At 43.4% G+C, this 27294-nt stretch overlaps 1 protein-coding gene across 4 annotated transcripts in view; it reads left to right on the forward strand.

The window, feature by feature from the left end:
• The window catches only part of LRRC20 (leucine rich repeat containing 20), a 104359-nt gene that overhangs the window by 56060 nt on the left and 21005 nt on the right, over positions 1-27294 (forward strand). For all 4 annotated transcript variants that reach the window (XM_044420512.1, XM_044420513.1, XM_044420514.1 and 1 more), the window contains one exon: positions 4957-5124. In XM_044420512.1, the coding sequence (XP_044276447.1) occupies positions 4957-5124 (168 nt within the window). The remainder of the gene's footprint in view (positions 1-4956; positions 5125-27294) is intronic.

Raw genomic sequence — 27294 nt, forward strand, 5'->3', positions numbered from 1 at the left:
TTTAGCGACAGTCATACGACCCTGTGGAAAAGTAATCTCTGTAGCTATATAGCTTTGTGGAGTGTTTGGTATTGTTTGCATTTTTATTGGACTTGTATTGCTAGGTAAGCCACTTCAAATATCGAGGAAAGCAGTATTTTTCGAGTGGTACAAGGCCTGGTCCACCCTGGCCCTAAGAAAGATCTGGTTTCACCCTTTGCAGTGGTTCCGCTCCTATCTCAATGACCGATTCCAGAAGGTGGTGCTGGGGGACTATGGCTCTGCACCATGGCAGCTATGCCATGGAGTACCGCAGGGATCCATTTCGTCCCCTTTGCTATTTAACATCTACATGAAACCGCTGGGAGAGGTCATCAGGAGGTGTGGGCTGCGGAATCATCAGTATGCTGATGATACCCAGCTCTGCCTCTCATTTTCCACCAATCCAGGTGAGGCAGTGGCTGTGCTGAACTGGTGCCTGGCCGAGGTAATGGGCTGGATGTGGGCCAATAAACTGAAGCTCAATCCAGACAAGACGGAGGTCCTGTTGGTTGGCAGATCGGGCTTTGGTGAGGGTGAATTGAACCTAGTCCTGAATGGGGTTGCACTCCCTCTTAGGGACAAGGTTCGCAGCTTGGGAGTGCTCCTCGACCCAGAGCTTTCACTGGAAGCTCAGGTGACAGCGGTGGCGAGGAGCGCTTTCCTTCAGCTTCGGCTGATCCATCAGCTGCGCCCCTACCTGGAGTATGACTGCCTGGCGACAGTGACACACACGTTGGTGACTTCCCGCTTTGACTTCTGTAATGTGCTCTACGTGGGGCTACCCTTGGAGACGGTCCGGATACTTCAATTGGTTCAAAATAGAGCTGCCAGGCTGCTGACGGGGACTGGGCGTTATGTTCACATGACTCCAGTCCTCCATCAGCTTCACTGGCTTCCCATTGAAGTCCGGGCCAAATTCAAGGTGTTGGTGATGACCTATAAAGCCCTAAACAGCTTGGGTCCTGGTTACCTGAAGGAGCGCTTACGTCCATATATGCCCGCCCGCCCCCTGAGATCAGCGGGAGAGGCCCTTCTCCGGGAACCCTCCGTGAAGAAAATTAGGAGGGTAGGTACTCGGAGGAGGGCTTTCTCTGCGGTGGCGCCCAATCTATGGAATGTGCTCCCCAGAGAGGTCCGCCTGGCGCCGTTGTTATTTGTTTTTCGGCGCCAGGCAAAGACCTTTTTATTCAAATGTCATTTTAACTGTTAATAGTATTTATTTATTTTATTCTTTGGCCAGGGCGACTTAATTTATACTGTTAATTTATATTATTTTAACGAAGTTTATTTATGTCTGTGAGCCGCCCCGAGGCTTCGGTGAATGGGGCAGCATAGAAGTTTACTAAACAAACAAACAAATAAATATTTTATAAAATAAAATACAGTGTGGCAAGAAGCATTTCAGTTGCTCCTATATTTGAAAGAACTGTTTTCCTCTTGCACTTAAAAAGGGTAATGCCCTCATATGAAAATGTTTGCAGCAAGTGAAGTATTTATACCAGGCGTCTCAAACTCAACTTACCTGCGGGCCGCTGGAAGTAGAGTCTGGGTGAGGCTGGGCCGCATCAAGTGGTGGTGGTGGGCCGCTTATCCCACATGGCTCCTGGAGGCCGGCCCGGGTGCCGCCGGCACTTTGAAGGCCGCAGGGCCCCCCCCCCATCCCCCCCCCCCCGTCCTGGCGCGCAGCTTAGAGGGAACATTGCGCCCAGGGTGACGACTCACGCAGGTGCGTGTGAGAAAAACACGCAGGCCGCACTACCACTAAACTTTGATATCAAGTGGGGGCCACAAAATATCATCCCACGGGCCGCAATTGGCCCGCGGGCCGCGAGTTTGAGACCCCTGATTTATACCTTTGCCATGAACTGTGCGATATGAAGGTTCCTCCCAACACTGCATTTGCTTGCTTGCTTGCTTGAATGAATGAATGAAAAAAAGCTGGAAGCGCCCTGCCCCCCACCCCTTTAGATCTGCTGCACAGACTGTGCCATTGGAATGGATTGCTCTGCGCACAGCGGGTGGGCACACTTCATTCCAGATGGTGAGCCTTGGTACTTTTCTTCAAAGTGGTGCCTAATAATGAATGCTTGAAGCATCGCAAGCGCGTATCTTTTCTTTAAATCAGCCTGCAGAGATTTTGGCAGAGTTCTCATTAGAGAGAGTATTGAATGAAGAGCCAAGTTACCCATCAAAATATCAAACTTTTGCTCTAGGAAGTTTTGGAAATGGACAGGGATTCTAAGGGTTCTCAGCTGCACAGCAGTCCCTAATTAATTTCAGACATGCATTTGAGCATGTCTCTTTCCCTCTGTTCGTCACAAAGTCACCCTAAAACAAAGTGAAACATTTGTATTCCATATGGCATAAAGAATTCTGAAACCTTATCATAGCACAGGTACACACTGACATTGTTTATTTCTTGCTCATCAAACTTTTACTTTAAAATAATGTGTTAGTAACACAATTTTCAGTTTGAGCCCACCACTGATTCAGTGCCTTGTTCAGTTCAAAAACTTGACTGCCAGCCTGCCTTTGAAGATGGTTCTGAAGCTTGGTGAATGGAAAATCCATGGGCTAGGGTGATGACTGGGAGAGCTCCTTCAGACCATGTACTGAAGACGTTTCTTGGGCTGCTTGTTCAGTTCTGTGCCTAACGTGCTGCTGTGCGACCCCTTTAAAAATCCCAAATGGTTTGAGACCAAGCATCGAATGGACTGCTCCACGGTGGGTAGCAATCAGGGGAGCCCCACCCACTTTCCCCCACAACTCAGCTGCTCAGCAGGACCACACGGGAAGGACCACTGGTCCATTGCGGCAATCCAGGTTACTCTAAAGCAGCTGGGATTGCTGCTTCCAAGCTGCTAATGGTGACAGGGAAGCAGCAACTCTCCTCTGATTTGCTGGGGGTGGAGAGAAGAGGCTTCAACCTCTTTTTTAAAAAATCCTGATCTCTGCATGTGCAACTGTAGCCCACAACTTTTCTATGTTTCTAAAGGGTGTTCAAAGATAGGCTGGACATGTGGTAGGCATGTCATAAGCAGAGCCAGCTGGAACCGGGGGTCAGAAGATGGCCCAAGAGGCCCCTTCTGTGTTTCTAACTTATCAGCTGGCACTGCATACAACCTTCAGGACCCAAAAACTGATACCCCTGCTCTGTGATTAGTAGCCAAGGTTCTTCTTCAAGGCCACCTTCAATATGCATGTGTATTGGTTGAGGGTATTTTGACAGAAGAGACAGGAGACTTGCTCAGCATTTTAGCTGTGGCTTTTAAGAAACAGGCAAAGACCTGTTTTGTTCTCCTTGGCATTATAAATATTGCTCTGTTATCTTGTATTTATTGCTTGATATCAGTGAATTGAAGGCAGACTTTAGTCATACTTAGAACTGACCCACTGAATCCAATGCAAACTCAATTAGTCATGACTCAAATCCTATTGAATTTCAGTGAAGTATGACTGTCTAGAAGGTACATGATTCTCTATTTTGATCTGTTGTTATGGGTTTAATTCTGCAAAATGACCTGGAAAGGGTATTAAGCTGAAAAAGTTTCAGAGGAGGGCAACACAGATGATCCAGGGACTGGAACAAGTCCCTCTGAGGACAGATTGAAAGAACTGGACATATTTAGCCTTGGTAAGAGTAGTTTGGGGGGAGATATGATAGCTTTCCACTAGAACTTGAAAAGGCTAACACAAAGAGGAAGATCAGGATATCTTCTTGAATAATGGGCTCAGGTTACACCAAGCTAGATTCCAGCTAGAGATCAGGAAAAATTCCTGATTGTTAGAGCAGTACAGCAATGGAACCAATGACCTGGGAAGGCTGTGGGCTCTCCCAACTAGAGGCATTCAAGATGCAACTGGACAGCCATCTGGGAGGGATGGAGTCCTGCATGAAACACAGAGTTGGACCCATGGCCTTCTAGCCCCTTCCAACCCTTTATTGTTGCTGCTAGTCGTGAAGTTGTGTCCGATCCATCGCGACCCCATGGACAACATTCCTCCAGGCCTTCCTGTCCTCCACCATCGCCCAGAGTCCACTTAAGCGCACGCCGACTGCTTCAGTTACTCCATCTAGCCCCCTCATCCTCTGCCGTCCCCTTCTTCTTTTGCTGTCAATTGTTCCCAGCGTTAGGCTCTTCTCCAGGGAGTCCTTCCTTCTCATTAGGTGGCCAAAGCATTTGAGTTTCATCTTCAGTATCTGGCCTTCTAAAGAGAAATCAGGGTTGATCTTCTCTAGGACTGACTGGTTTGATCTCCTTGCAGTCCAAGGGATTTGCATGAGTCTTCTACAGCACCACAATTCAAAGGCCTCAATTTTTTGGCACTCAGCCTTCCTTATGGTCCAACTTTCACAGCCATACATTGCAACTGGGAAAACCATAGCCTTGATTATACATACTTTTGTTGGCAGGGTGATGTCTCTGCTTTTTAGTATGCTGTCTAGATTTGCCATAGCTTTCCTCCCAAGGAGCAAGCGTCTTTTAATTTCTTGGCTGCAGTCCCCGTCTGCGGTGATCTTGGAGCCCAGGAATATACTAACTTCCAACTCTACTTTTCTATAATTCTGTGATCTATCCTGGCAAAGGGATCTGGGCAGGGGAGCTTACAGACCTCTAGGTATTATTGTACTCTTAACACCCATCAGTGCTAGCCAGCAGAGTTGGTTCCAGGATGCTGTGCTCTTCTTTCTATTGAGGGGAAAAAGGGCAGTGAGTTGGATTGTAGAGGTTGACTTCAAGTGCACTAATTTTGCTTGGAAGAAGCTAGCAATTACTGACCCTGTTTCTCCTGCAAAGCCTGCTTTTATCTGTTTTATTTATTTATTTATTGCCATTAGTAAAGGGGACATTTCCTGAAACAAAGTTTGGTTTGCCTGGATGGTTTTCTGAATTGGCCGGGTTTTTCATGATTTCTCTTCCCATGCAATTGCAGAACTTAATCTGGAAGGAAATTATATTCACCGCCTGCCAGAAGAGATCCAAACCCTTTTACATTTGAGAGTCATCAACCTTTCCAGGAACAAATTTCGGCACTTTCCGGAGCAGCTGACCTCTTTGCAGGCTCTTGAAACAATCAATCTTGAAGAGAATGAGATTGTAGGTAAGATCATGAATGTTAAAAACTATTTGGTGTCAGATAACATATTAGCTTTACTCCATTTCCATTTTCCTTGGTCTATTTTTTTTCTGCGCATGCAAGGATTTCTTCATTCACCGCATTATTAGCTAGAAAGCTGTGCATGCACATTCCAAAACTCAGTGGGAAGAGCTTGTGATTTTCTTGCATAATGTTCTAGTGGAAATCCAACCCCTACTCCCAGGTGTAGTCAAAATAGTGCCTGTTGAACCCAGGCAACCTAGTATTGGTACCTCCAGATACCATTATGGGTGCCTAACAAGTTGTCCTACCCTACCCACTTTAAATTAAAAAGCTCATTTTTATAGCAGCCAAGATTTCTGTGAAGTCGGTGTCCATCAGAGGTGAACAATGTGGGTTCCAAAGGATATTTTGGTGTGTTAGGCCTGAAACCCAACCTCCACCTTGTTCATAGCCCTGCCTCCCAGGGCAGCCATTTTGTGGTTGTGCCCGGGACAGTTTCCCAGGTTGCCAAATATTTTCATGCGCCAAGAAAGTTGCCTTCCCCCTGCCTTCCCCACCCAATTCTAAAGCTGCTATTAGCCTCATCTGGGAACACAAAGAACAAAAAGAAAAAGAAAAGTAGTTTAAAGATAGCTCAGCTACAAGAAAAGTTTAAAAAATCACCAGCAGGATTCTTCTACATTTTTCCTGTTTATTTCTTAACTCTGAAAGAAAGTGTACACACTTTGTAAGGGAGGGCCATTTTGTAACTTTGGTCTCATTTTCAAGGCATTGATTTGACATTATTTTGAGTCGTTTTCCAAATCAGGGAAAGTTTAAACACAGAAAATCTGGAGGAAAAATACTTAAACACTTCGAACAGATTCAAATAGCATCATTTCCTTTTTCAAATAGATTTGTTTGAATACTTGCAAGCTTAAATGCAAAGAGTTTTTGCTAAGCAAAAACATCTGCTCCTTGACACACACAATCCCAAGGAGAGCTCAGTGTGCAACATATTTTTAAGTGGCAAGTACTCTTTTGAAACATGCATATTTGCTTATTTATTCTGCTTATGGGAAATTTGGAGGAAATGGGAGCCAATAATAGCAAGGGCAGTAGTCATCTTTGTGAATGCCCTGGAATACTCATTGGTTGGTCTGGGAGCACATGATCCCTTACCATTGCTAAAGCTAAGCAAGCATTGACCTGACCTGTGATTGAATTAGGAGTGTCAGTGGAATAAAGAGGAGCTTTTCAACACAAAACTTAGAAAGAAGTATAATAAATAGATCCTTTTCAGTACAGCCACCACCATAGAGGTCTGGGAACATGTACATAAAATATCACAGTAAAAATAAGGACAGGAGAAATATAGTAAGATCTAGTTTGGACGTAACATATCTTACGAGATATGTTAATAGCATGAGATCATACAGGTTTTGTGCTTGCCTGTGCTGTCCTTCCCTCTGAACTTCTCAGTGTACCATAATTTACCCCCAAAGCCTTCATCTTACCACTGTTTCCTGTTATAGCTAAACTAAACCGCTGTGGTGGTTATTAGCTTAGTAACAAGCCTGGATCATAAACCATGACTTGGAGTTGGTTTATGATCATGGCTTGTTCTAAACCTGCTATCCATAGTTTCCCAGTTCAGATATGCCAGGAAGCTGGGATTAAGAGAAGATTTCCTGGCTTATCATGGTACACCAAGATAGGAGTTGTGGTGAAGGTGAAGCTGGCGCACAAAGCTTGTTCATATTTACTTATATAAACCACCTTGGATCCTTTTTTAGAGCTGAAAGGCAATATAAAAATGTGTTTATGAATATAGTAAAGCCTAACTTTCCATATTAATTCTCCATGTGCAAGGCAGCTGAAATCCCATCTCTAACTCAAAAATAAAGAAAGTTGTAAAGAAAAGTAAACAAAACAACTTGCCTAGAATTATTTTCCAAGCTTCTCTGCCTGTATCTTGCTTTTATTTATTAAAACACCTTATTTTTACAGTACTTCCCGGACTGTTCTTGTCAGAGACCATAAAAGAAAAATCAGCAATTAGTTCTTCTGACAATCCAGTCTCCTCTCTTCTTATCCTGCTCCAGACTAAATGTCTAGCTCACCTTCCTCCTGGGGTAAAAAATTAGTCCAAAACCCCAGCATGATCATCTTCCAGTTCTGTTGGGGTCCAGTACCAGAACAGGAACTGGAAGCTTTGAGCGGGGTCACTTCTTCCTTTAGCCTTCGGAGAGCTGGGGTTCCTGCTCACTTTTCTGGTTTTTGTTAGTGCTCCAGACTTTTCTGGTGTCTTTTACAGAAGAGATTGAGACCAGAGGAAAGAAACTTTATCCAGTTTGACACACCCTCTGCCCTCCCTATGACAAGAGCATGGTTGCAAGCTACCTAAGATCTGTTTTGATGGCAAGACAATTTATTCTTTGAGCTTTTTCTCTCCAGTCTTGGGGCAGCTGTGGACTTTGTACAGGAAAATCTCTGACTCTCTTAAAACCCAAGCTTATTAAGTTCAGATAGGTACATCTTACCAAGAGCTAAGACAAAGCAACCCAGCATACATTATAAGAATTTGGAGAATAAAATAGGTTTCCAGGAATTTTGCTTTAAATTTGAGCAGGATAACAAACAGGATACACAAGTGAAGGAACAAGGGAACCCTTTGCAGCAAATTTTCCTTTCACTGGAAAGAATAATTTTTAGGGGAAGGCTAAACTGCCGAGCTGCTGGGCTGGTTGATTGAAAGGTCACTGGTTCGAATCTGCACAACGGGGTGAGTTCCCGTTGCTCCGTCCCAGCTCCTGCCAACCTTGCAGTTCGAAAGCATGCCGATGCAAGTAGATGAAAAGGAACCACTTCGGTGGGAAGGTAACACCATTCCATGCACTTCGATGTTTAGTCATGCCGGTCACATGACCATGGAGACTGTCTGCGGACAAGCGCTGGCTCCCTCGGCTAGGAAATGGAGATGAGCACTGCCCCCTAGAGTCAGGCATGACTGGACTTTAATGTCATGGGGAAACCTTTACCTTTTTAACATATATACAGAATTTGCTGCAGTTTTCAATCCTGAAGCATGAACTTGCTACTTCCTTCACATGTGTTTCACAGATGCACTGACCCGTGAATCAAATATAGATTCTACAGTCTGTTTTACCTCTCTCCCAGTGCTTTTGGTGGGTTATTTACACATTTTTAAACTGGCACCTACTCAACCTTTTTTTATTTTTTTTAACACAAACAATATTTTTCAATATCTAGAAAAACTGCTCAGGAGACAAGGTGGGCGAATGATGACACACATTTGCAGTCAGTCAGGATGATGCATAGCTTACAGCTTTTGTACATGTGCAGAACCGGACTGTACTTCAGATTGTCAGAAACTCACAGTGGACACAAGCTCAGCCTCTGGTCTTTTGGCTATGTATTGAAATGGCATAATCGCCCTCACCCCTGCTGCCTGGAAGCTTTGGAATACAATGTTCTCGAAGCAGCCCAAAGGGCAACAGGCCAAGGGTGGCTACAATCCTGAGCCCTAGGCAGTGAAAGGGAGACCACACAGCTACCCAGGGAGCAAGCACAGTCCATTTGGAGAACTCTTCCATCCTGACTTGGCAGGCATCCTGATGCTTTCGCTTGCATTGTGTTTGCAATGATTTTTTATGATTCCCTGTGTGCATTGTTGTCTCTCCTTGGCTTGTGACCCAAGCTAGCCCGCTGGTGCTCTGCCAGCAGCACAGAGCCTGCAGGATCTTATTTGAGAGAAGTAGCTGCTGGCGATCGGAATAGCTGCCTGAATCACTAGACGTATCCAGTGAAGAGCCTTCTTGCTAAGTTTGCACTTTGTGCTGGTGGTGATCCACTTGCTGAATATCATCACATGGCTTCACCTTTTCCAATCTGCTGGCCAAAGCATGCTGGAAGTTGTAGAACTTGTCTTCTGTCTAAACATGCACAGGATCGCACCCCTAGTCTCCAGTCCTGTGCACACGTACTTGTAGGTAAGCCCCCTTGAACCCTTGGGCTTACTTCTGCATGCATATAGGAGAGGTCACTGGGGCTCGCCACCTCCCACTCGGCATCCAGCGAGCAAATAAGGGAAAAGCAAGCAACACAGACGAGATGGAGGAGTCTCCTCTCCCAGGGAGAGGCTTCAGAGGGAGGTGTGTTGGCTGCAGCCTGCACAAGCTGATGCCTCGCTGCAGTGCAGATTGAACTCAGTGAGGAACACCTGGGAGAGAGCATGGAAAGGACGGTGCAGGGGAAGGAGGATATAGAGAGGCCAGGAGAAGGCTTGGTGGAGGAGAGAGAGGCGTAAGGGAAGAATGGGGAAAAGAACAGGATGAGAGGCATGGGGAAAAGCAGGCCAGCGGCACGGCTGCTGGCCACAGAAGGTGAGGAGGCAAATGCTGGGACTGGTTTGGTGTCTCCAGGCTGGGGAAGAGGCACAGGACTCTGGGCTGCAGGAGCGGGTTCTGGCCTCACAGGAAGGCAACTGCTGAGTCAGGGCAGCTTTCCACCCAGAGAGATTTCTGAAACAAGCACCAGAGCTGCTGCAGAGCCAAGAGGAGGGTTTCTCTGCACAGGTGAGAAAGGAACGGCAGGGAAAGTGGGAAGACAGGCCCTCAACCCCTCTGGGAGCTGGAAGATCATGAGGGGAACATCACTCTCTGCCCTAGACTGACCCAAAGCATTGTGTATGTTTCTCTCCTGATAAGGCCAGTGAGCCCTCTTGGGTTTAAATGGTGTTAATTCCTAACAAGGAAATCCCCCAGTAAACCAAAGTATTAACAGAACCAGAGTTATCCTTGGACATTTTGCCATGGGGAGGGGGGAGTTTTGACATGCCTCTGCCCTCACCAAATCCCACAGCATATATACAGGATTATGCTGTTGATGGGATAACTAAATCTGTGGCATATATCAAAAAGTAAGCAAGGAAGAAATAGACTTTATTGACAAGAAGACATTTGGATTTTGTATTAACAGCTTTAGTTTACTGCACACTTATCCCTCGTTTCCTTTTTAATGTTTCTGAGCACCACTACATCTTTAATGTCACATATTGAAGTTGCTGGTGTCCCAAAATGCCAGGCAGTAGTGATGACCAATTAAAGGGAAAAAAGTAGTGATGGCCAATTAAAAGGAAAAAAGGACTTATCAAAATGAATTTGCAAATAAATTGGTCTCATGTCAGCTTGGAAGCTTCACAGAAGATCAATACTAGCAAAACGTCTTATCTCCCAGTTCACTGATAACAACAACCAAAAAAATGGATAAAGCTCCCATTAGGATCTGTATTTGATTAAAATTTTCAGGTAAGACTGCAGACAGCATGCAAGGTTACATTTATGTCTCTGTGGCTCTCTGTGTCTGCATGCACAATCAGTCTTTTTCCAATCTTACCATTTGGTTGAACAGTCCACTGTTATAAACTATGAGTTGGTGTAGCTCAGTTCAAATTTCAGCTCCTCCTTGAATTTACCATGTAGTCATAGGCAAACATGGATCCAAACTTCCTCAACCCAGCACTCTCCGGGTTTGTTGGATCACATGTCCCATTATCCCCTCTGTAAGTTTACAATCCAACACATTTGGATGGTGCTAGCTGAAAGGCCACCATATTCCCTTGAATTTCTCCATTCCATATGGGGCTCTGATAAGACCTAATAAGGCTGATGGTTTTTAAAGTCAGTGGAACGGCATTCTTTCGGTATTTACATGTATACTGAGTTTTTGATATAAAAATTAAGGGCACAGGGCAGGAATCAGGGAGCGAGTGAATTTGGAGAGTTATGGTACAATAGATTACATCTCACAAGGCATGGGAGGAAAAGAAGACTATGGAGAAAGTTAAGTTGATCTGCCTTTGACAAGGCCAGTAGCTCTGTGCGTCAGTGTATAATATACCCAGAAGTGCTATCTTTGCCACACCAGGAATTGCATAGCACTTCTAAAAAGAAGTGTATTTGCTGAGTGCCATCATTTCCACTCTGGCAAGTGTCAATAATTCATATGTATGCACGGATTAAGAGAATGCTTCCCTTTGAGAGGGCATGTGCCCTAGAACAGCTCCTTTAGAAATTAAGCTGTACCATGAAACTTGTGCACTTTAATAGGGATACACACATACTCATTGCCATAAACCAAAACAGCAAATGGATCTACGTTTCTACAGTGTCAAGGATCACTTGCTTCTGGCTGCATGCAGTTCAAAAAAACCCCCAGCCTTATTCAAAAGAAACCAAACCACTGTTACCCTAATACGGAAAGAACTAATTATCTGCAAGGGTTTAATTTGAATTAGGGTGTAACAGAACTTAGAATCAGAGACTATTTTCAGTTCCATGACTCAGTCCTAGAAAAGTGAAATAACCAATGAGGTGAAAAATAAACGGTCTGCATCTGTAGCAGAAAACAGCTACTGGAGGTTAATGAAAAATACTCCATAAATTAGATGCCATGCATTAGAGGTGGAAACCCCCTTTCAGACTGAAGGCTGAATTTCCTCCAAGCAGGCAGATTGGAGGCCATACACCAGTAAAGGCAGGACCACCCATTCATGCCCCCCATTGCAAAGAGACTTATAAGAGAAAGCCACTGGTACCAGCAGGGGAGGGGAAACATGAATCATCTCTTCTCTCCAGCCAGCAATTTTAAGAGACTTTCCCTGCTGAGGAAGAGGAGGGAAAAGCTGCCTGGCTGGAGGGGACACTGCTGCCCCAGGCAGGTCAGGGGCCTGTCAGTCAGCGGTTCTTCATCCCATTTCAAACTCAACATCACTCAGTGACAATCTCTAGAAAATATTGTTGATCGTTGTTGTAAATTGTTTTGCATTTTTAGCAATTGAGGCTGAGGAAACGTTTAGGATAAGGCATCAAATTCATTCAGTATGTTTATTAATATCTGTTTTTCCCTTTCAATGTCTTCATTCTACAACTGAAAAAGTAAGAACATGGTAACTTTTTGAAGGGGAGAAAGGAAGGATACCACCTCTTCTTCCCCTTCAAGCTTCATAGTGTTGACAGGACATTCAGAACCTTCCTCAGCTTGAGGGGGGCATGGACTGTTCTGGTGGCCCCCTTCTGAGATTGATGATTGCGGGAGCTGCCATTTTAATTACTCACAACACCCCAGAGCACCCAACATGGTGTCAGCCTGGGGTATTGTGGGAAATTTGATTGAAATGGAGGCTTATAGACTTATCTAGGACAGGTGAACATAGGTCAACCTGGTGAGATCTTGGTAGCTAGATAAGTCTATTAGCACCTAGAATGCCAGGTGCTAATGCTATCAGGAAGCAATTTCTCCACTTTCCAAAAAAGAGGGAAAGGACAATGCAAGGTGCTAACTCCTCTTTCCCTGAGATACCTATCTAGATAGCAAGAAGAGTGAACTGAAAAGCCACATGCTCCAAGATTCAGAGAATGGCCTCAATATCTTTCATCCATGTAGGAGGTGAAGCCTGGGCTGTTCAGGTCTGCAGCAGAGGCAGGAGTGCAGCATCCAATTAGCAAACAGGCTGAGAAAGACCAAATATGCATTTCAAACCCAGGCAGTTGGTGGGTGGAAAGGTCGTCAAGAAACCGCCATGCTTCAGGCTACCTTGGCTCTCTTCGGGCTACAGCCGAGCAAGTTCCGTCAAACTTGTCAACCTTTTCTCAAAAGAGGCAGCCTTTGTGGAGGAGGCAGTGGTGAATGGGCAAACAGAGTGCCGACTTCTAGCTGCTGTGATTGGCCTTGGGAGTTAACAGTTCCCAGTACAGGCCCATGTACATGGAGAGAGAAATGGGCACATGCTGTGGCCACACATACAGAAGAGGGCATGGGGGGAAGGTTCGGCCAGGCCATCAGGACCAGGATCTTGCCAGAACATACATCTAGAGAGAAGCAAAAAAGCAGAAGAGACTCCCTAGGAAGAATTCAGTCATACACAAGGACCCTTGCAGAACTGCAGCAGATTGACTAGAAAAAGTGTTTGCAATAAAGTCATGTATATAAACAAATTAGGCACAGTCAATAGTACCACCAAACCACAGAGGAAGTCAGTCGTTCCACTGTATACACGTCATCTTAAATGTGTTAGTCAAACGGAAGCAGACACAGGAGGCCTGGCTGTTGGGCATACTGATGCCCAAGATGGACTTAGCAGGCATCTACTCTTGCCATGTGTTCTCATAATAGATATTTGCAAGTGTGCAGACATATGCATGTGCAAATGTGTGCATAGCCCTTATGTCAGAGATGGGAATGTGTGACCCTGCAAAAGCTGGACTGCAATGTCTATCAGGCCTCTCTTTGACTATGCTAGCTTGCACTGTTGGGGTACAGGAGAGGGAATCTCTCTTCCTCCTGGTGGGCCGATCCCCAGGAAACAAATTCCTGAGAAGATTCCATCTGTTCAGATGACCCTCCTTCCATATCCTAGGCTGTCCAGTTGCGTGGGGAGTTTCTGAGACCTGTTGCCAAGACACCTTCACCACCACCTTCAGCCCAGGTGTGGGAAAAAGAACAGAAAAGTGCTTTGGGCTGTCTTTCCCAAAGTCCAGGATCACCGTTACGTATTTCTGAACATCCTACAAGCACAAGTAATTTTGTAACCATGTGGTCTTTCATATAAGGAAGTATTTCATAATAAATGACTTTTAAAACAGCCAAATGCTCAAATATTAAAAGGGGTTTACTTGAGGAGAAAAGGGAGGACAAAGAACTCAGCAATACACAGAATGTCAAGTCAAATGATTAGTTTAGTAACAGGTTTCCTTCCTGAGCAGACTCTTGGCTTCCAGAATATATGCAGAGTTGATTACCAAGAAAATGATCTGAGAGACAGCAATATGACCCTGATGTAAGATGTTTTCCTCTTGTAGCGTGAAGAGCAAAGACAACCCCAGATAATCTTGGGGGAATATTTTTTACTCCCTTATGTAGGAAAAACAAATAGTTGTCCTCTTGGCTTCAGTCACTTTACATTATTAAGCTGCCTATAACCTGCAGTGTCAACCTTCTCCTTAAAAATATGTCAATTGTTATGCTGAAACTCAGCCAGGATGAATATTTTCTGCCAAGGGTGCTCAGCACTTGTGGAGGCAAAAGCAGCGAGGAGCAATCTGCAGCATAAAACCAGAATGAAGCCCAGTTTGGATCAGGGTGCATTCTGGATTGGCTAATTGCTCTGCTCTCACAGTGCTGATGACTGATGATATACAACGTCAAAACCTGGACTTTCTTTCCTTTTCTGATGGCTCTTTATCGTTAAATTACACTTGGACTAGATGGGCCTTCAAGTGGAAGATGCGTTCAAATCAGTGTCTTTTGACTGCCCTTTAAAGACCAGGGAGTCTTCTATAACACAGGAAACACAGCCTCCTTATGTCCCTGGAAAGTATAGAAAAAGTGGTTTTTTTCAGTGCTGTAGAGGGAGAAGTGGCATGGCTAGATGCAAAACTGATTACTGGGAGCATCCTGCAAGTGACCTACTTAAGTGAGGCAGAGCTATGTAGGAGCAGAAGGAACAGAATCTCATGCAGAAGAAGACGACAGAGAGAAAGCAAGGGGATATTAGAGGGTGATTCTTTGAGTTCATTTTATATAATTTTCACAATAATTCTAGCTTGTTGCTGTTATAAAATTATACAGTCCACAAAATGCTGAATGTGATTTGAGGAGACAAATCAAAAGCAATAAGGTATCATTTTCAGACAGTAATCTTTCTGCCTGTGTGATGGCTTTCAGGATTTGCCCGCATTGTTATTTTAGGCTATTTATTGCTTTTATGCTGCCTGATATCTCAAAGGCAGAAATTTAGTAGACTTTAGATTTCAGACTTGGGTGTTGCAGATGCTCTGAGATGATGATGAGCTGCATTTCAAACAGATGCATAGACAGAAGGACTGTGAATTTATTTTGTCCCTGTATAAATAAGCTTTTGATTTTACATGGTCAGTTTTTAATCCATGTAGATGTTCTGAGGAGAGGGCTGGGAACCTCTAATTTATTATTCTGTAACAGGCATATCCATTTAATATCATAGAATAATGGGCCTAGAAGGATCCTTGGAATAATATAAACCAACAGTTTGTATGCACCATGTGATAATCATGTCAAAGCCACAGAAATTACTATGTCAGCTGTAATTTTAACTCACCTGTAAAGAAGTATGAACAATCTTTCCCAAAATGAATCACAGGTTCATTATATCAAGACAGAAAGAACAAGAAGAATCAATTAGATTACCATCAGAGATACAATTATTCTAATATACTATTTATTTCTTTTTAATATTATTTTATGAAACCTGTCACACCCAATGGAGAAAGCCCCCTGGAAGGGTCACAAAACATAAAACCATAAAATGCAACAGTATAATAAAACAATCTTTAAAAGATTAAAACTGACTAAAGCCAAAATAAAGGTCAAAATAAACGCTTTCTCTGCTTCAGTTATATTTTGGTTGTACTTCAGTATTCCAGGAACTTTCAGTAAAATGAGCCTAGTCTTCAGCTGCAGACTTCAAACTGAACATTTAAAAACTTAGTAGAAACTTCTAGTCATCAAACATCTGAATGGTCATTCTTTGCTTTGAACCTGCATTCTTCCATCAGCATCTTTCCGCTATGTTTTCCTTCACTTAGCCACTAAATATTAAAGAATATTTTCCCTTTGTCTGGATAATTACAGTGTAGATGATTATGATGATGATATTAAAGGCCTGAAGGTCTAAATAGAGTATACCAATCATTTATTACTATAGGAGTCATAAATGGTTTGTTCAAAAGCACAACTGTTGAAATTGTTGCAGCGTGATCAGCTACATCACAGCCAAGAGAAGAATCCATAGTTTGTTGACATCTAGAGAAGATGGTCATGTTTTGAGGCTGGGAAGCTAAACCCTATAATCCCCAGAAACTCAGAAGAGGATAGAGGTGGTCAGAATGGAAGCAGGATTAGTATCTATGTAACACCAGTGCTTGACTGTAGGCTCTGTGCTCTACTGTGGGGGCTAAAACCAGTTTGCATAAGGAGGAAGTATTTTGAACACAACATACTTAAAGATAGCCAATTGGTACTTATCTTCTATGGGCATGATTGAGAATTTATGGCATTGATAGAATTGGTTTGGTACTCTCTTTCAGTGCTTATTTACCTCAATGCCTCTCAACTTGTTCATTGATGTGTGCAGTTACATTCTTCTGTGCAAATTACACAAGGACACACAAGGAAAGACCAACGTTAAGCCAGGCTGTTCATGCGATCACTGGCAGCTGTTGCCATGGTCACAGTGGGCCTCACTTTTTCCAGCAAGTAGGATCAAGGAGACGTCTACCAGCCCTGCACTGAAGTGCATTTGACAATTCAAACCAGCTTTTTCACCACCCAGTTGAGTAGCACTACTTGTATAGGGCCTTGGCAGTGCAAACCAGCTATGAATGTAAATGTGAAGCAACTGGTTTAGCTCATCTCCTTTGATTAACAGAATGTTTCTTGAAACATCTCTCAGGGTGTGTTTATGGCAGTATATCTCTGGTGGCAAATCCTGCAGTTTTCTTGATGTTGTCTCTAACTCTAAAAGCAACATGTTGCATCTCAGGCTTCCAAGACAAATCTAATCCACCTGAGGTCCCATTTCCCAGCCTGTTGGGGACCAGAGTTCCCTAAGAGACCATGCCCTACCTTTTCCCAGCCACAGATTGTTTGGTGTTTTCCAGACTTTTGCAAGTCCCCCCACCCCCAGTTCTGGAAGGGTAAAATGCCTCTCTTAAGGCTTAGTTACCAGCCATGACTAGGTTTGGACAATCCAATAACTCAAACTCAAGGGCTGAGCATGGGTTGGCCATGGGTTGCTCTGAAAATGTAACTTACTGGGTTGCCTGAACCCTGCTAACAAACTATGGTGGACAACCACAGTTCTCAATCCAACAATGACCTAGGGATCCTTTTCATGGGTTGTTCATACTGAGTAAGCCATGGCTTGGTAGCTAAGCTGAATTCAGGCAATGCAATAACTCACATTTCAACTACAACCCAACCACTGAGTGTGGGTTAGCATGTTATCTGAACTGTGCCACTGTGTTTTTTGCAAGGTGTTGGAAGGTATGATTAAGCAATGTAGATGAATTCAGGATTAAACACTAACATTGCCTTCATTTGAATCCTGGATTTCTGTAATGGAATTGACTATATGATAACTAATTTTCAAATGGAAAATTGGCTGATTTGGAGCGCACCACATCACCGCCAGCAATATATGACCATTGTGGGTATTAAGCACCTTGACATGGTTTGGAGAGACATTTGCTTCTCTGACCTCAAGCAGCAACATGTCTTGTGCTGGTCCTTAGTGTTTGACCCATTGCAACCTGACACCTTCCAAATTGGTCAGCCCCAGCCAACATGGCCAGTACACAGGGCTTTTAACCAGTGTGGTTCAAGGCATTTGAAATGCACCTGGTTTGCCCACCGTTGGTCTAGGCTGGGCTAGGGAATCTGCTTTGGGAGTAAGACTCTATTAGATTCCTTCTGCTTAGCTCTGCAGCCCCCAGCCTGCCTTATTGTGGCCCCGGGTCCAACCTGGTGCTGGATGCACCAAGTGTTCATGTGGGCGCCTGCCCACCAGGAGTTGAGTCTGCACAAATGCTGTGCAAGCAGCATCCCTCTTCCACGCACGTGATTTGTGGGCTTTGTGTTGCATGTTGTTGGGTTGTGCAATAGGAGTTCCACCAACATGTGCAAGCATTTATGGACTCCCTCTTGGCTCAGCTTGCTTCCTAAGCTAGGTAGGGCTGAGCATAAGAAAGCAGCCTGATTCTGAAGGATCATCACAACCCATGTCTAGGCACGCAGTCTACTGGCTATAAACTGCTGAAGTGGAAGATGTTTGTATGCTAAAAGTCCCACATTCAGCCGCTGGGTAAAGCTGGGAAAGACTTCTGCCTTCAATGCTGGAGAACTGCTTCCAGTTAAGACGGACCAGGACTGCCAAGCCAAGTCCAAACCATCAGGGTCCTGATCCGTCCCTCCAGCGATCCTAGCCTGACTCTCTGTGGTTCTCCAGATGACCATGTCCCTTTGCCTCCAACCACTGATCATCAGGTGCTTTTCCAGCTTTTTACCATTTTTAAAGGTTGAAATGCCTCTCTTAAGGCTTAATTATGGACAGTCAGAGATTTAAACTGGCATTGTTGGGCATACACACCACTGAAACTTGGCCTCCCAAGAGCTTCTTTTAAAGAATTATTTGTTACATTTATGTCCCACCTTTTTTCCTCCTGCAATGATCACGAGGTGGGCTCCTCCTCACTGTTTCATCTTCACAACAGCTCCATGAGGTATGTTAGACTGAGTGGCAGTGACTGGCCCGAAGTGACCCGCTGTGCTTCTTGGCTATGTGGGGACTAGAATCCAGATATCCCCAAGGCCCAGCCCAGCACTCTAGCCATTACACTACACTGCCTTTAGGCAAAAAGAAGTTAAGACACCCCTGGAATAGATGAGGCTGGCTAAGTAAGGGAAAGCGTTCTGTGTTGCCCCCAAACCAAGTGCAGCCCTGTCTGTAGCTGATTAAGGGGTTGATTAATCTTCCATTTTTGCAGCCTGCCCAGATGGAATGGTAGAACAGCTTGAAAGCCACTACACATGGCTCTATTTGCCTGGGCAGGCCACAATTTGTACAAACTTCCTTTTGAGTTGTTACACAGGTGACCCACTCTAGATGTTCCTTTTCTAACCAGAGAACTTCATCAGTTGTTTTGTAGCATCTTCTCCATTAGAGAGAAATGAGTGAGTGCAAAGCACTCACTCTTTTCTCGCTAATGGAGAAGATGCTACACAATTGGCCCTGGAGGTTCACCACATACACATACACACAGCAGTTACTACCAACTCTTTCCTATTTATTCAGAATTGAATGGTGTCAGGTGGCACAAAATCCATTTTGAGCAGCTCCTTTTTATATGAGCAGATAGGCCCAATTATGTGATGTCTGATAGGACCTGAACACTGCTATCAGACAACAAGAATATAATGGAAACAGAGAATGTGTGGGAAAATAGCAGTTAATTATTTTAAGAAGCTATTCAAGCCTAGCAAAGAAAAACGTGGTTTTCCTCTTTTCATTTGAACATCAGTTTAATTCTGCTATGTTTAGGGCAGCATTTGCTTTGGTCCTGGCTAGACCATGGGGTAAAAAGTGGGGCTGTATCAAAAAATAGCAGTGCCATGTGCTCCTATTCAAGATTCCCGCCAGCAGGCCAGCCAGCTATGACCTTTCCCAGAACAGTCCATTCTATTCCCCCTTGGTTTTCAGTTTGTACTTTGGCCCAGTAACAGTCAGCGTGCTGTGCCCACTGAGCATGCTCAGTCCATATTGTTTGTGGTCTCTCCCCATTTCCACCCTTTATATTTTTCTTTATTTTTCAATTTCTGCAAAGAATGGCATTTCCCCAAAGGTAACTCCAAAAAGAAGGTACTATATAGAGAGATGAAGGATGCAGATGTGGAATAATGAGCAATCCCTTTTTACTGATGGTTTAGATCAAATCATCACAAGCTGGAGTGTTTTAAGTGTTGAGCTTGTCTAGATAAATATTCTTTTAGATCAGAACCATCCACTGAAGAGCAGTGGAAAATCTTCATGCAGTTTGTCTTTAAATCTGTGTCATCTTGACAGGGAAAAAATCAGTAGAGTTTCTCTTCTGATGGTGAAGGTTATGGGGACTGAAAGACCCAGAAGACAAAGGTGTTATGTAGCAGCATACCCAGAGTTGTGTCTATTTCCAGGGCTTCTTTTCTGATGTCCTTAAGCCAAGAAGATAAGCCGGGAGTGGAGGTATTTATAGCTCACCTTCTGTCCCCAGAGAGACAAGTTGGCATCCAGACTTGATGCAAGAGTAACACCTACCTGCTCCCAGCCATGTCTCTGATCTCCTTCTTGGACAGATGGTCAGCAGAGATGGTTGGAGGAAACCTATGCATGCTTGTAGCCCCTGAGAAGAAGATGCTAATTCTCCCATCTCTCCCAGTTCCAAAGAGCTGCTAGGGGTGGGGTGATAGGTAATACTGCATCATCTGGTAGACTTGGACAAAGCCATTAGACCATAAAACTGAGCAAGGGGCCTGTGTTTTTATTTTATTGTATTACATTTCTATATCACCTTTCTGGAACCCGGCAGGGTGCTTCAAAGCATATAAATACTAAAGCAGCACAAAAAGCCATTCTATTTAAAAAGTCAAGTTAAAAAGATGCGACTTGAGCCCCTTCCCAAACACACACACACACACACAGGGAGGGAGGGAGGGAAACAGGGAGTTGTTTCAACAGAGTGTGTTTCAGAGTGTGGGGGCAATGCAGGGAACAACCTTTCCATGTGTCCATCGAGTAGGGCTCTGCAACTGTGGATTCATTCAAAAGGCTTTCTAATGTTAAAACCAAGAACTTTCACCCTGAGATAGGCAGTTCTTCAGAGAGCCAAACCCTAAGCCATCTAGGGTATTAGATTTAGGAACTGGGCCCACTATTCCCAAAGCGCAGTGTCCTGAGGTTGCTATCTCAGCATTCGAAGCAGAACTGGAAGAAGAGGCAGGGTTGGAATTCTTCGCTGAACTGCCAAGGCTACCATGTACCGAGATGGACCAAGTGGCTCGATGAGAAGCAGACCACCCTTGGTTTCGGGGGAGGCTCTGTTGAACAGGCAGAGGCAGGACAGGTCAGATGGAACATGATCAGTCTCGTTGTCTGGTGTCTGACATTCTTGTCTTCTAGCCCACAAGCAGCAAGAGCCACCCTCAGGGTGAGGTTAACTACTTCTGTGAGAGAAGGATTCCGTTTGTAACCAACTTCTTAGCATGGGCCATCTTTCCCTAATAGTTGTTACTCCAACTTTACTGGTGTCTTGATATAATGAAGACTGTAATTAGAATCCTCTTGGCCTGATCTGCTGGGAAAGGAGGGCAAAGACTGGTGTCTGAAAGCTAATACCAACACTTAGTATTGAGCTTGGAAAACAACCAACAATCATGGCAGACCTTTCAGTACTGGCACGATAAGCTTGTGATCGTGTGCACCGCTTAGCAGCCTTTGCAGCAAACCTCAGTGCCACACTAGCACACCCTCAACCCACCTTGTGGTATAAGCCAGGAATCAGGAAGCTTATCTGTAATTGGGTATATGACTACACTGCATACCTGCTTTGAATAATACATTTCACCAGAGTTTGATAGTTCAGCAACAGTCAGATTATTTTGCATTCTTTCTGTGAGTAGCAGGGTCATTTGAGACAGGCTTCTTGCATTGTTTTACATACCATATTTAATAAACCGTTTGAGGCAGAAAAATATCTGCATGCAATCTGTAGTTCAGTCATGTACCAATTTAATCACTGGTGTGTGTGATGAAAGATTTCAGTATTAACAATGGTCATATCCAGTTGTTTTTAAGCCTAGGAAAATGTGGTTGCTATTTTTAAAAACAGCATCTTTTTCCTTATCCAGCAGCAGGTGATTAATCTATGTCAGTAGTCTGTTTCCATCTTACCAAACTCTTATTAGTTGCTATAACATTCCAGCCTAAAATTCAGCGCTAGTTGATCAGTTGAAGCAAATAGGTTCAACACAGACATCCATCACTATTACTCACACAGGGTATTGTATTAATGATTGCTTAATATCGGTGTCCTTCACTTTTTAAAATGTATGTATTCAAAAATGTGGCAGGATCATTGGTACTTTTCATTGGAGCTGTCTTTTTGCACATTGTGCATATGCAACAGACTTTTAAATGGCCTGGAAGCCAAGAAAAGGGGAGGGGGTCCCACATTATTTTTCCATTAAAAAAAATGGAACGAGACAGTCACTCTTGTAAATAACTTCTCAGCATTGCTCTGCAAGTGTTGATGAATACAGGGATCCTTGCCCATTGTTCACAAAATGCAATCCATCTTTCATTCCTGCGTGGATGCTATAGAGACGTCACCATATGATTTATTGCATCTTTGATCAAGTTAAGCAGCCTACTGTACTGCAGATGTCTCAAATTTCATCTTATGTTGCTAGCACTGGGACAAGGAACCATGGCTTCTCCAAAGTTCTGAAGTATAAATATTGATTCAGCCATGTTATCCTGTTGTGCAAAATGAAGATGTGAGCTTCTCCTTGGACTTCAGCATAGCTTGATAGCTGCATGTGTGTGCTTGGATGGGCACTGAGAGCCAGGTTATGACCCCGAGACTTGAAATGCAAATAATTTTCTGCTAGAGAGGGGGACACTTACTTATGCTGCAGTGGTTAAAATGACATCTGATGCTAAGCTGCTTATCAGTGTTCAACACTGGCTATGAATGTGAGTTCAGTGGGAGAAAAGTCCCATTGCAAATCTCATTACACCCATAAACTCTTAAATGGGCTATAAACAAGCTGGCATCTCTCAGCTTCATGGGGATAGTGACACTGACCTATTTTCCAAAGTTATTATAAGACTTATTAGGAATCAAGCACGGTCTCTTGAATTACTGGGAATCAAGCACAAGGAATCTGTGAAGCACAGAGTCTAAACACTCAAAAAACACTAAAATAAAAGACAAGTCATCATTGTTCTTCTGCTTTTGAGCCATGTAAAGAACCTCCCCTTTCTGCTTTCAGCAGCCATACAGAACCAGTCGTGCAAATGTTTTGCAAGGTCCTGCTATCTTTTAACCAAGGGGGAGGGGAAACAGAATAAGGGAGCGACAGTGGAGCAAGGGAACAACAACATCTCCCAAGTCTAGCACCATTCTTAGTACTTTCTCCAGGAAATGGTTATTGTGGACTTGTGAGGTTTGCAGGGCCTTTTAACAACATCGTCATCCTCCAGGACCTTTCCCGAAATTTCCATGACTCATTAGTATAAAGACCCAATGTCAGCCCTCAGAAACTCTTAATTATTCAAACACATTGAATGGCAGGGCTAGGAAAGTCTGCCCCACAAATGTGTTGGACTGCCACTTCCTTAATGCCCAGCCAGTTTGACAGTTGGCCATGTTGGCTTGGACACTTGGTGGTCTGGAGGGCACCAAATCGGGGAAGACTGAATACATAATATAAGGATCATTGGCCTAAAGATTAGGTACCACATATTGACAGGATGCAGCCCTGTTCACCTTGGACTCTCGACCCAGAATTCTTGCTAGCTATTCCAGTATTATTCTACCAATGAGAGGTCTTGTCTGCTAGACAAAAATCAGCATGAGCTTTCCCCTAATGCTGAATGTATGAAAGATACTCTGAATATTCAGGACAATTCTGGCTTGAGTTTTCTCACTGTTGCTTTGCTCTTTCATAACTGTTAGGTTTGCACTTTTGATGCATCTAAAAAGATCTGGGCAGTCAAGCTCTGTAGTGCCCATGCGGTTGTTTATAAGACTTGTGTTTAATTAGTCTGTTAACCTTTGCTGTAGAACTGCAAACACTCCCCAGAGAATTCAGTTCTGAAGGAAAACAGAGCCAACAGAAGCATTACTATCTACTGGCTTTGTCCTTCCTGGGCACCTTTTTTGCTTTTAAAAAAGACCATTGCAAACTGCCAGGCCAGGCTGATTCTTACGATTTGGAGGTCCTTTTCTGTGCTACTTGTAAATACTCTTCTGACACTATATCATCAGCAGTTTGGTGCTTTTACTTCTTATCTATATGGCATGTTGAACATGCCAAGTGCATTCGAGTCTTTAATGCTTAGTCTCCCAACAACTGTGCAAGTTAGAAATGGTTATTATTTACATTTTGAAGGAAAGGAATGGAATAATCAAAACTCCAATTCCCATGTAAAACCATGTAGACAAGGAGGTTATGCCTGTATGACCTGCCAGGGTGAAGCATTCCTATTTTGCCCCCTGTCCCCTCCTTTTCCTGCTGGAAGGTGGTTTTAGCTTCACTTAGGTGCCTTCTGGTTTGTTTGTCCTTACATGCAAACTAGGAGTAGTGGTTTAAAAGAAATGGGTTTTCCATTCTGTTTAGGAAACGAGTTTCATTTAACCCACAGTTCCAAGGACACTGCTAAAGCAAAACTCAGTTCTCGTTTACTTATTCTCCAGTTTGCATGGAAGGAAGATCTCAAAGGGGACAGTGCATACACCCAGCACTTTGTGTAGGTTCATTCCTGCTCATGCACATTTGACTAAATGCCAGTACCTGTGTACTGGCCCGCATTGCTGACGTTGGCAACAATCAGCCCATAGCAGAGGTGTTATTTAAACACAGGCCTTCTCATCCAAATCCTACCCATTGTTCAGTGGCCCATGCAATAAAGGAACAAAGAAGCCACATTCCTGCTCTGATCATAAGAAGAATTCCAGTCCATGGGAGTGTTGGTTCTTTAAATGGGAGGAGGGAGGAAATGACCCAAAAATGCAGTATTTAAAGAACATTAAAGCCAGCAATGAAGTCAACATTAGTCAAACAGTGCTCTTCAATATTAGTCAAACAGTGCTCTTAGGTGAGGAAGTACAAGGAAAGATAATCAAATTTGCAGATGATACAAAACTGGGTGGAATAGCAAACACCCTAGAAGACAGAATGAAGATCCAGGGCAATCTTGATAACCTTGAACACTGGACTGAAAACAACAGAATGAGATTCAATAAGGACAAATGCCAAGTCCTTCACCTAAGAAACCAAATGCATTGATGCAAGATGCAGAATACGTGGTTCTGCAGAACTAAAAAAGAGGAAGATCTCAGAGTAATTGTGGGCAGTAGGCTAAACATGAACCAACAATGCGATGCAGCTGCCAAAAGGGCAAATGCTATTTTAGGATGCATTAACAGAATATTACTTTCAAATCATGAGACGTAGTAGTTCCTCTATACCTAGTCAGACCTCATCTGGAATACCATGTCCACTTCTGGGCACCAAGATTTAAGAAAGATGCAGAAAAATTAGAAAGGGTCCAGAGAAGGGCAACAAAAATGATGCAGGGTTTGGAAATGCTGCCCTGTGTGGAGAAACAGAGAACTGGACATGTTCAGCCTTGAGAAGAGAAAACTGAGGGGGCACAGGATATCACTCTGTAAGTACCTCAAAGGCTGTCCCAAAGAGGACACTGAATAATCAGTTCAAGTTGTGACAACCCAGATTCAGGCTAGGCATCAGGAAAAGCTTCCTCACTGTTAGAGCAACACGACAGTGGAGCCAATTGCCTAGCGAGGTTGTGGGTTCTCCCTCACTAGAGATATTCAGAAGGAAACTGGGCAGCCATCTGAGTGGGATGGTGTAACTTGGTGTCCTGCAACAGCAGGGGGTTGGACCTGATGGCCTTCATGGCACCTTCCAACTCTACTATTTGATGATAAGCTTTGCTCCCACTGAATAAATGGGATTTAAATGAGTCATAACTGCCCTGTCCCTTAAAAAAAGACTAAAGCAAAATAGTTTGGATCTGGCCCAACAGAAAGAGACGCATGCATGCTTGATAAGATGCAATTCACCTGTTCATGCAAGCCTTTGGCTGTGGTGGGTCCGCATTCAAGAAAGCCCTATGGTTCACTTTTCTGTTTGCTTCATTCATTCTGCCTTCAAGAAAGCTAGGATGGCGTATGTCAGTTTCCCTTGTAATCCCCTATCTGGTCACCAACCAGATGTGAGTCCTAATTAGCACTAACAATGTAACACTATTATGTGCCTGCAAACCATTTTCTGGTTGCCTAGTGCGGATGCCACAATTGTATAAACCATTCCTTAAATAAAAAAAACAGACCTTCCGTTGCTTAGGCTCTTTCTTGTATTACAGTTGCCACATAGGAAAAATAATGTATTTGAAGTGTGTTATGCGAGTTCTTTTTGGCCCAGTGTGCTAACAGTGGAAAAAGCAATTATACATTCCATTTAAAACTGGGTCCCCACTTCCGTCATTGAGATTTCTTTCAGTGTATGCATATATAAAGTTTGATTTCACCACTGAGTTTTAAAGATCAGGGGGTTTTTTTTGCAAGAGAAGTCATTTTTTTCACCTGTGAATGTCACTGATTGTTTTATTTTGAAACAATTGTATGTTCTTTTCTTGTACAATGATTTGAATCACTTCTATTAAACAACTGCCAGATATATAAATAGATTATAATCTCTTTGACATAGCAAAGATTACAAAAGGAGTCATTTTTTTCTGCGTCTACACATAAACACGCCTGACTCCACATAACTGTCGGAATCATGGTAATTTCATGATGCTAACTCTAATTTTAAATAACTATAAAAACGAAACTGCTGTCAAAATGTTATCAGCGAAGGTAGGATTTAATTGTAATGGCACTCCACTTTTCAGAAGAAACAAATACGCAAAGAGAAATCCTAAAAAGTGTTTTGTGATCTTCCTTAACATTGAAAGAAAAGTGAATTGAATTCACTTGGTCAGATTGAGTGGAATTAATGTTTAGCAAAGTATAATAAAGTGTTATAATTAATATGAAGGATATGAAGCGCCTTCCTAGGCAAAACTGTTAGTCTGCTGAATCTGCTTTAGGTTTCATGTAGAATTGAGAGCCAAGCATTACATGAAAGGTGTTTGCATTTCTGCTGCAAAATCCTCTAGGTGGCATTATAGTATGGCAAAATTGTTCAGTAACGTGAGTGAAAAAGGCATGTTCTTTTGCTTTCACAAACCATACCGCATTTTCCCTTCTCTAAAAAAATGTCTCTGAAAGTGCTGTTTCAAAAGATAAGCAAAACTGACAGTCACAGCATCATCTAGAGAACCCATAAAGGGAACTGTTAACAGGGAATAACACAGAGACAAGAAATGCCTGATGTGGAAAAGCTCAAAGTGATCATGTGTCACAATCATAACTCCCTCTATCAGGCCAAGTGGAATGGAGTAAAAACAGGGCTATTGAGAAGCAAGAGGAAGTAATCATTGTGCTTAAAGATACTAAATAGTTACCAATACATCAGCCTTGTTACACCATTTCTGTGTGGTCTTTGGCCTCCAGATCTTTGACACTTACAACACTTAGTTCTTAGTTGTAATTTCTTAGTTGTAATTTCTGATGAATAAATTCTTCATCATCATCATCATCATCATCATCATCATCATCATATTGCACCTATATTCTGCCTTTCTTTCTCTAGCAAGGAACCCAAGGTGGCTTAGAGAGTTTTCCACCTTTCCTTTCTGCCCTCACAACAGCAACCCTGTGAGGTAGGTTAGACTGAGAGCAA

This window comes from Varanus komodoensis, unplaced genomic scaffold (assembly GCF_004798865.1).
Source record: "Varanus komodoensis strain SLA01 unplaced genomic scaffold, ASM479886v1 scaffold11, whole genome shotgun sequence".
Taxonomy (NCBI): Eukaryota; Metazoa; Chordata; class Lepidosauria; order Squamata; family Varanidae; genus Varanus; species Varanus komodoensis.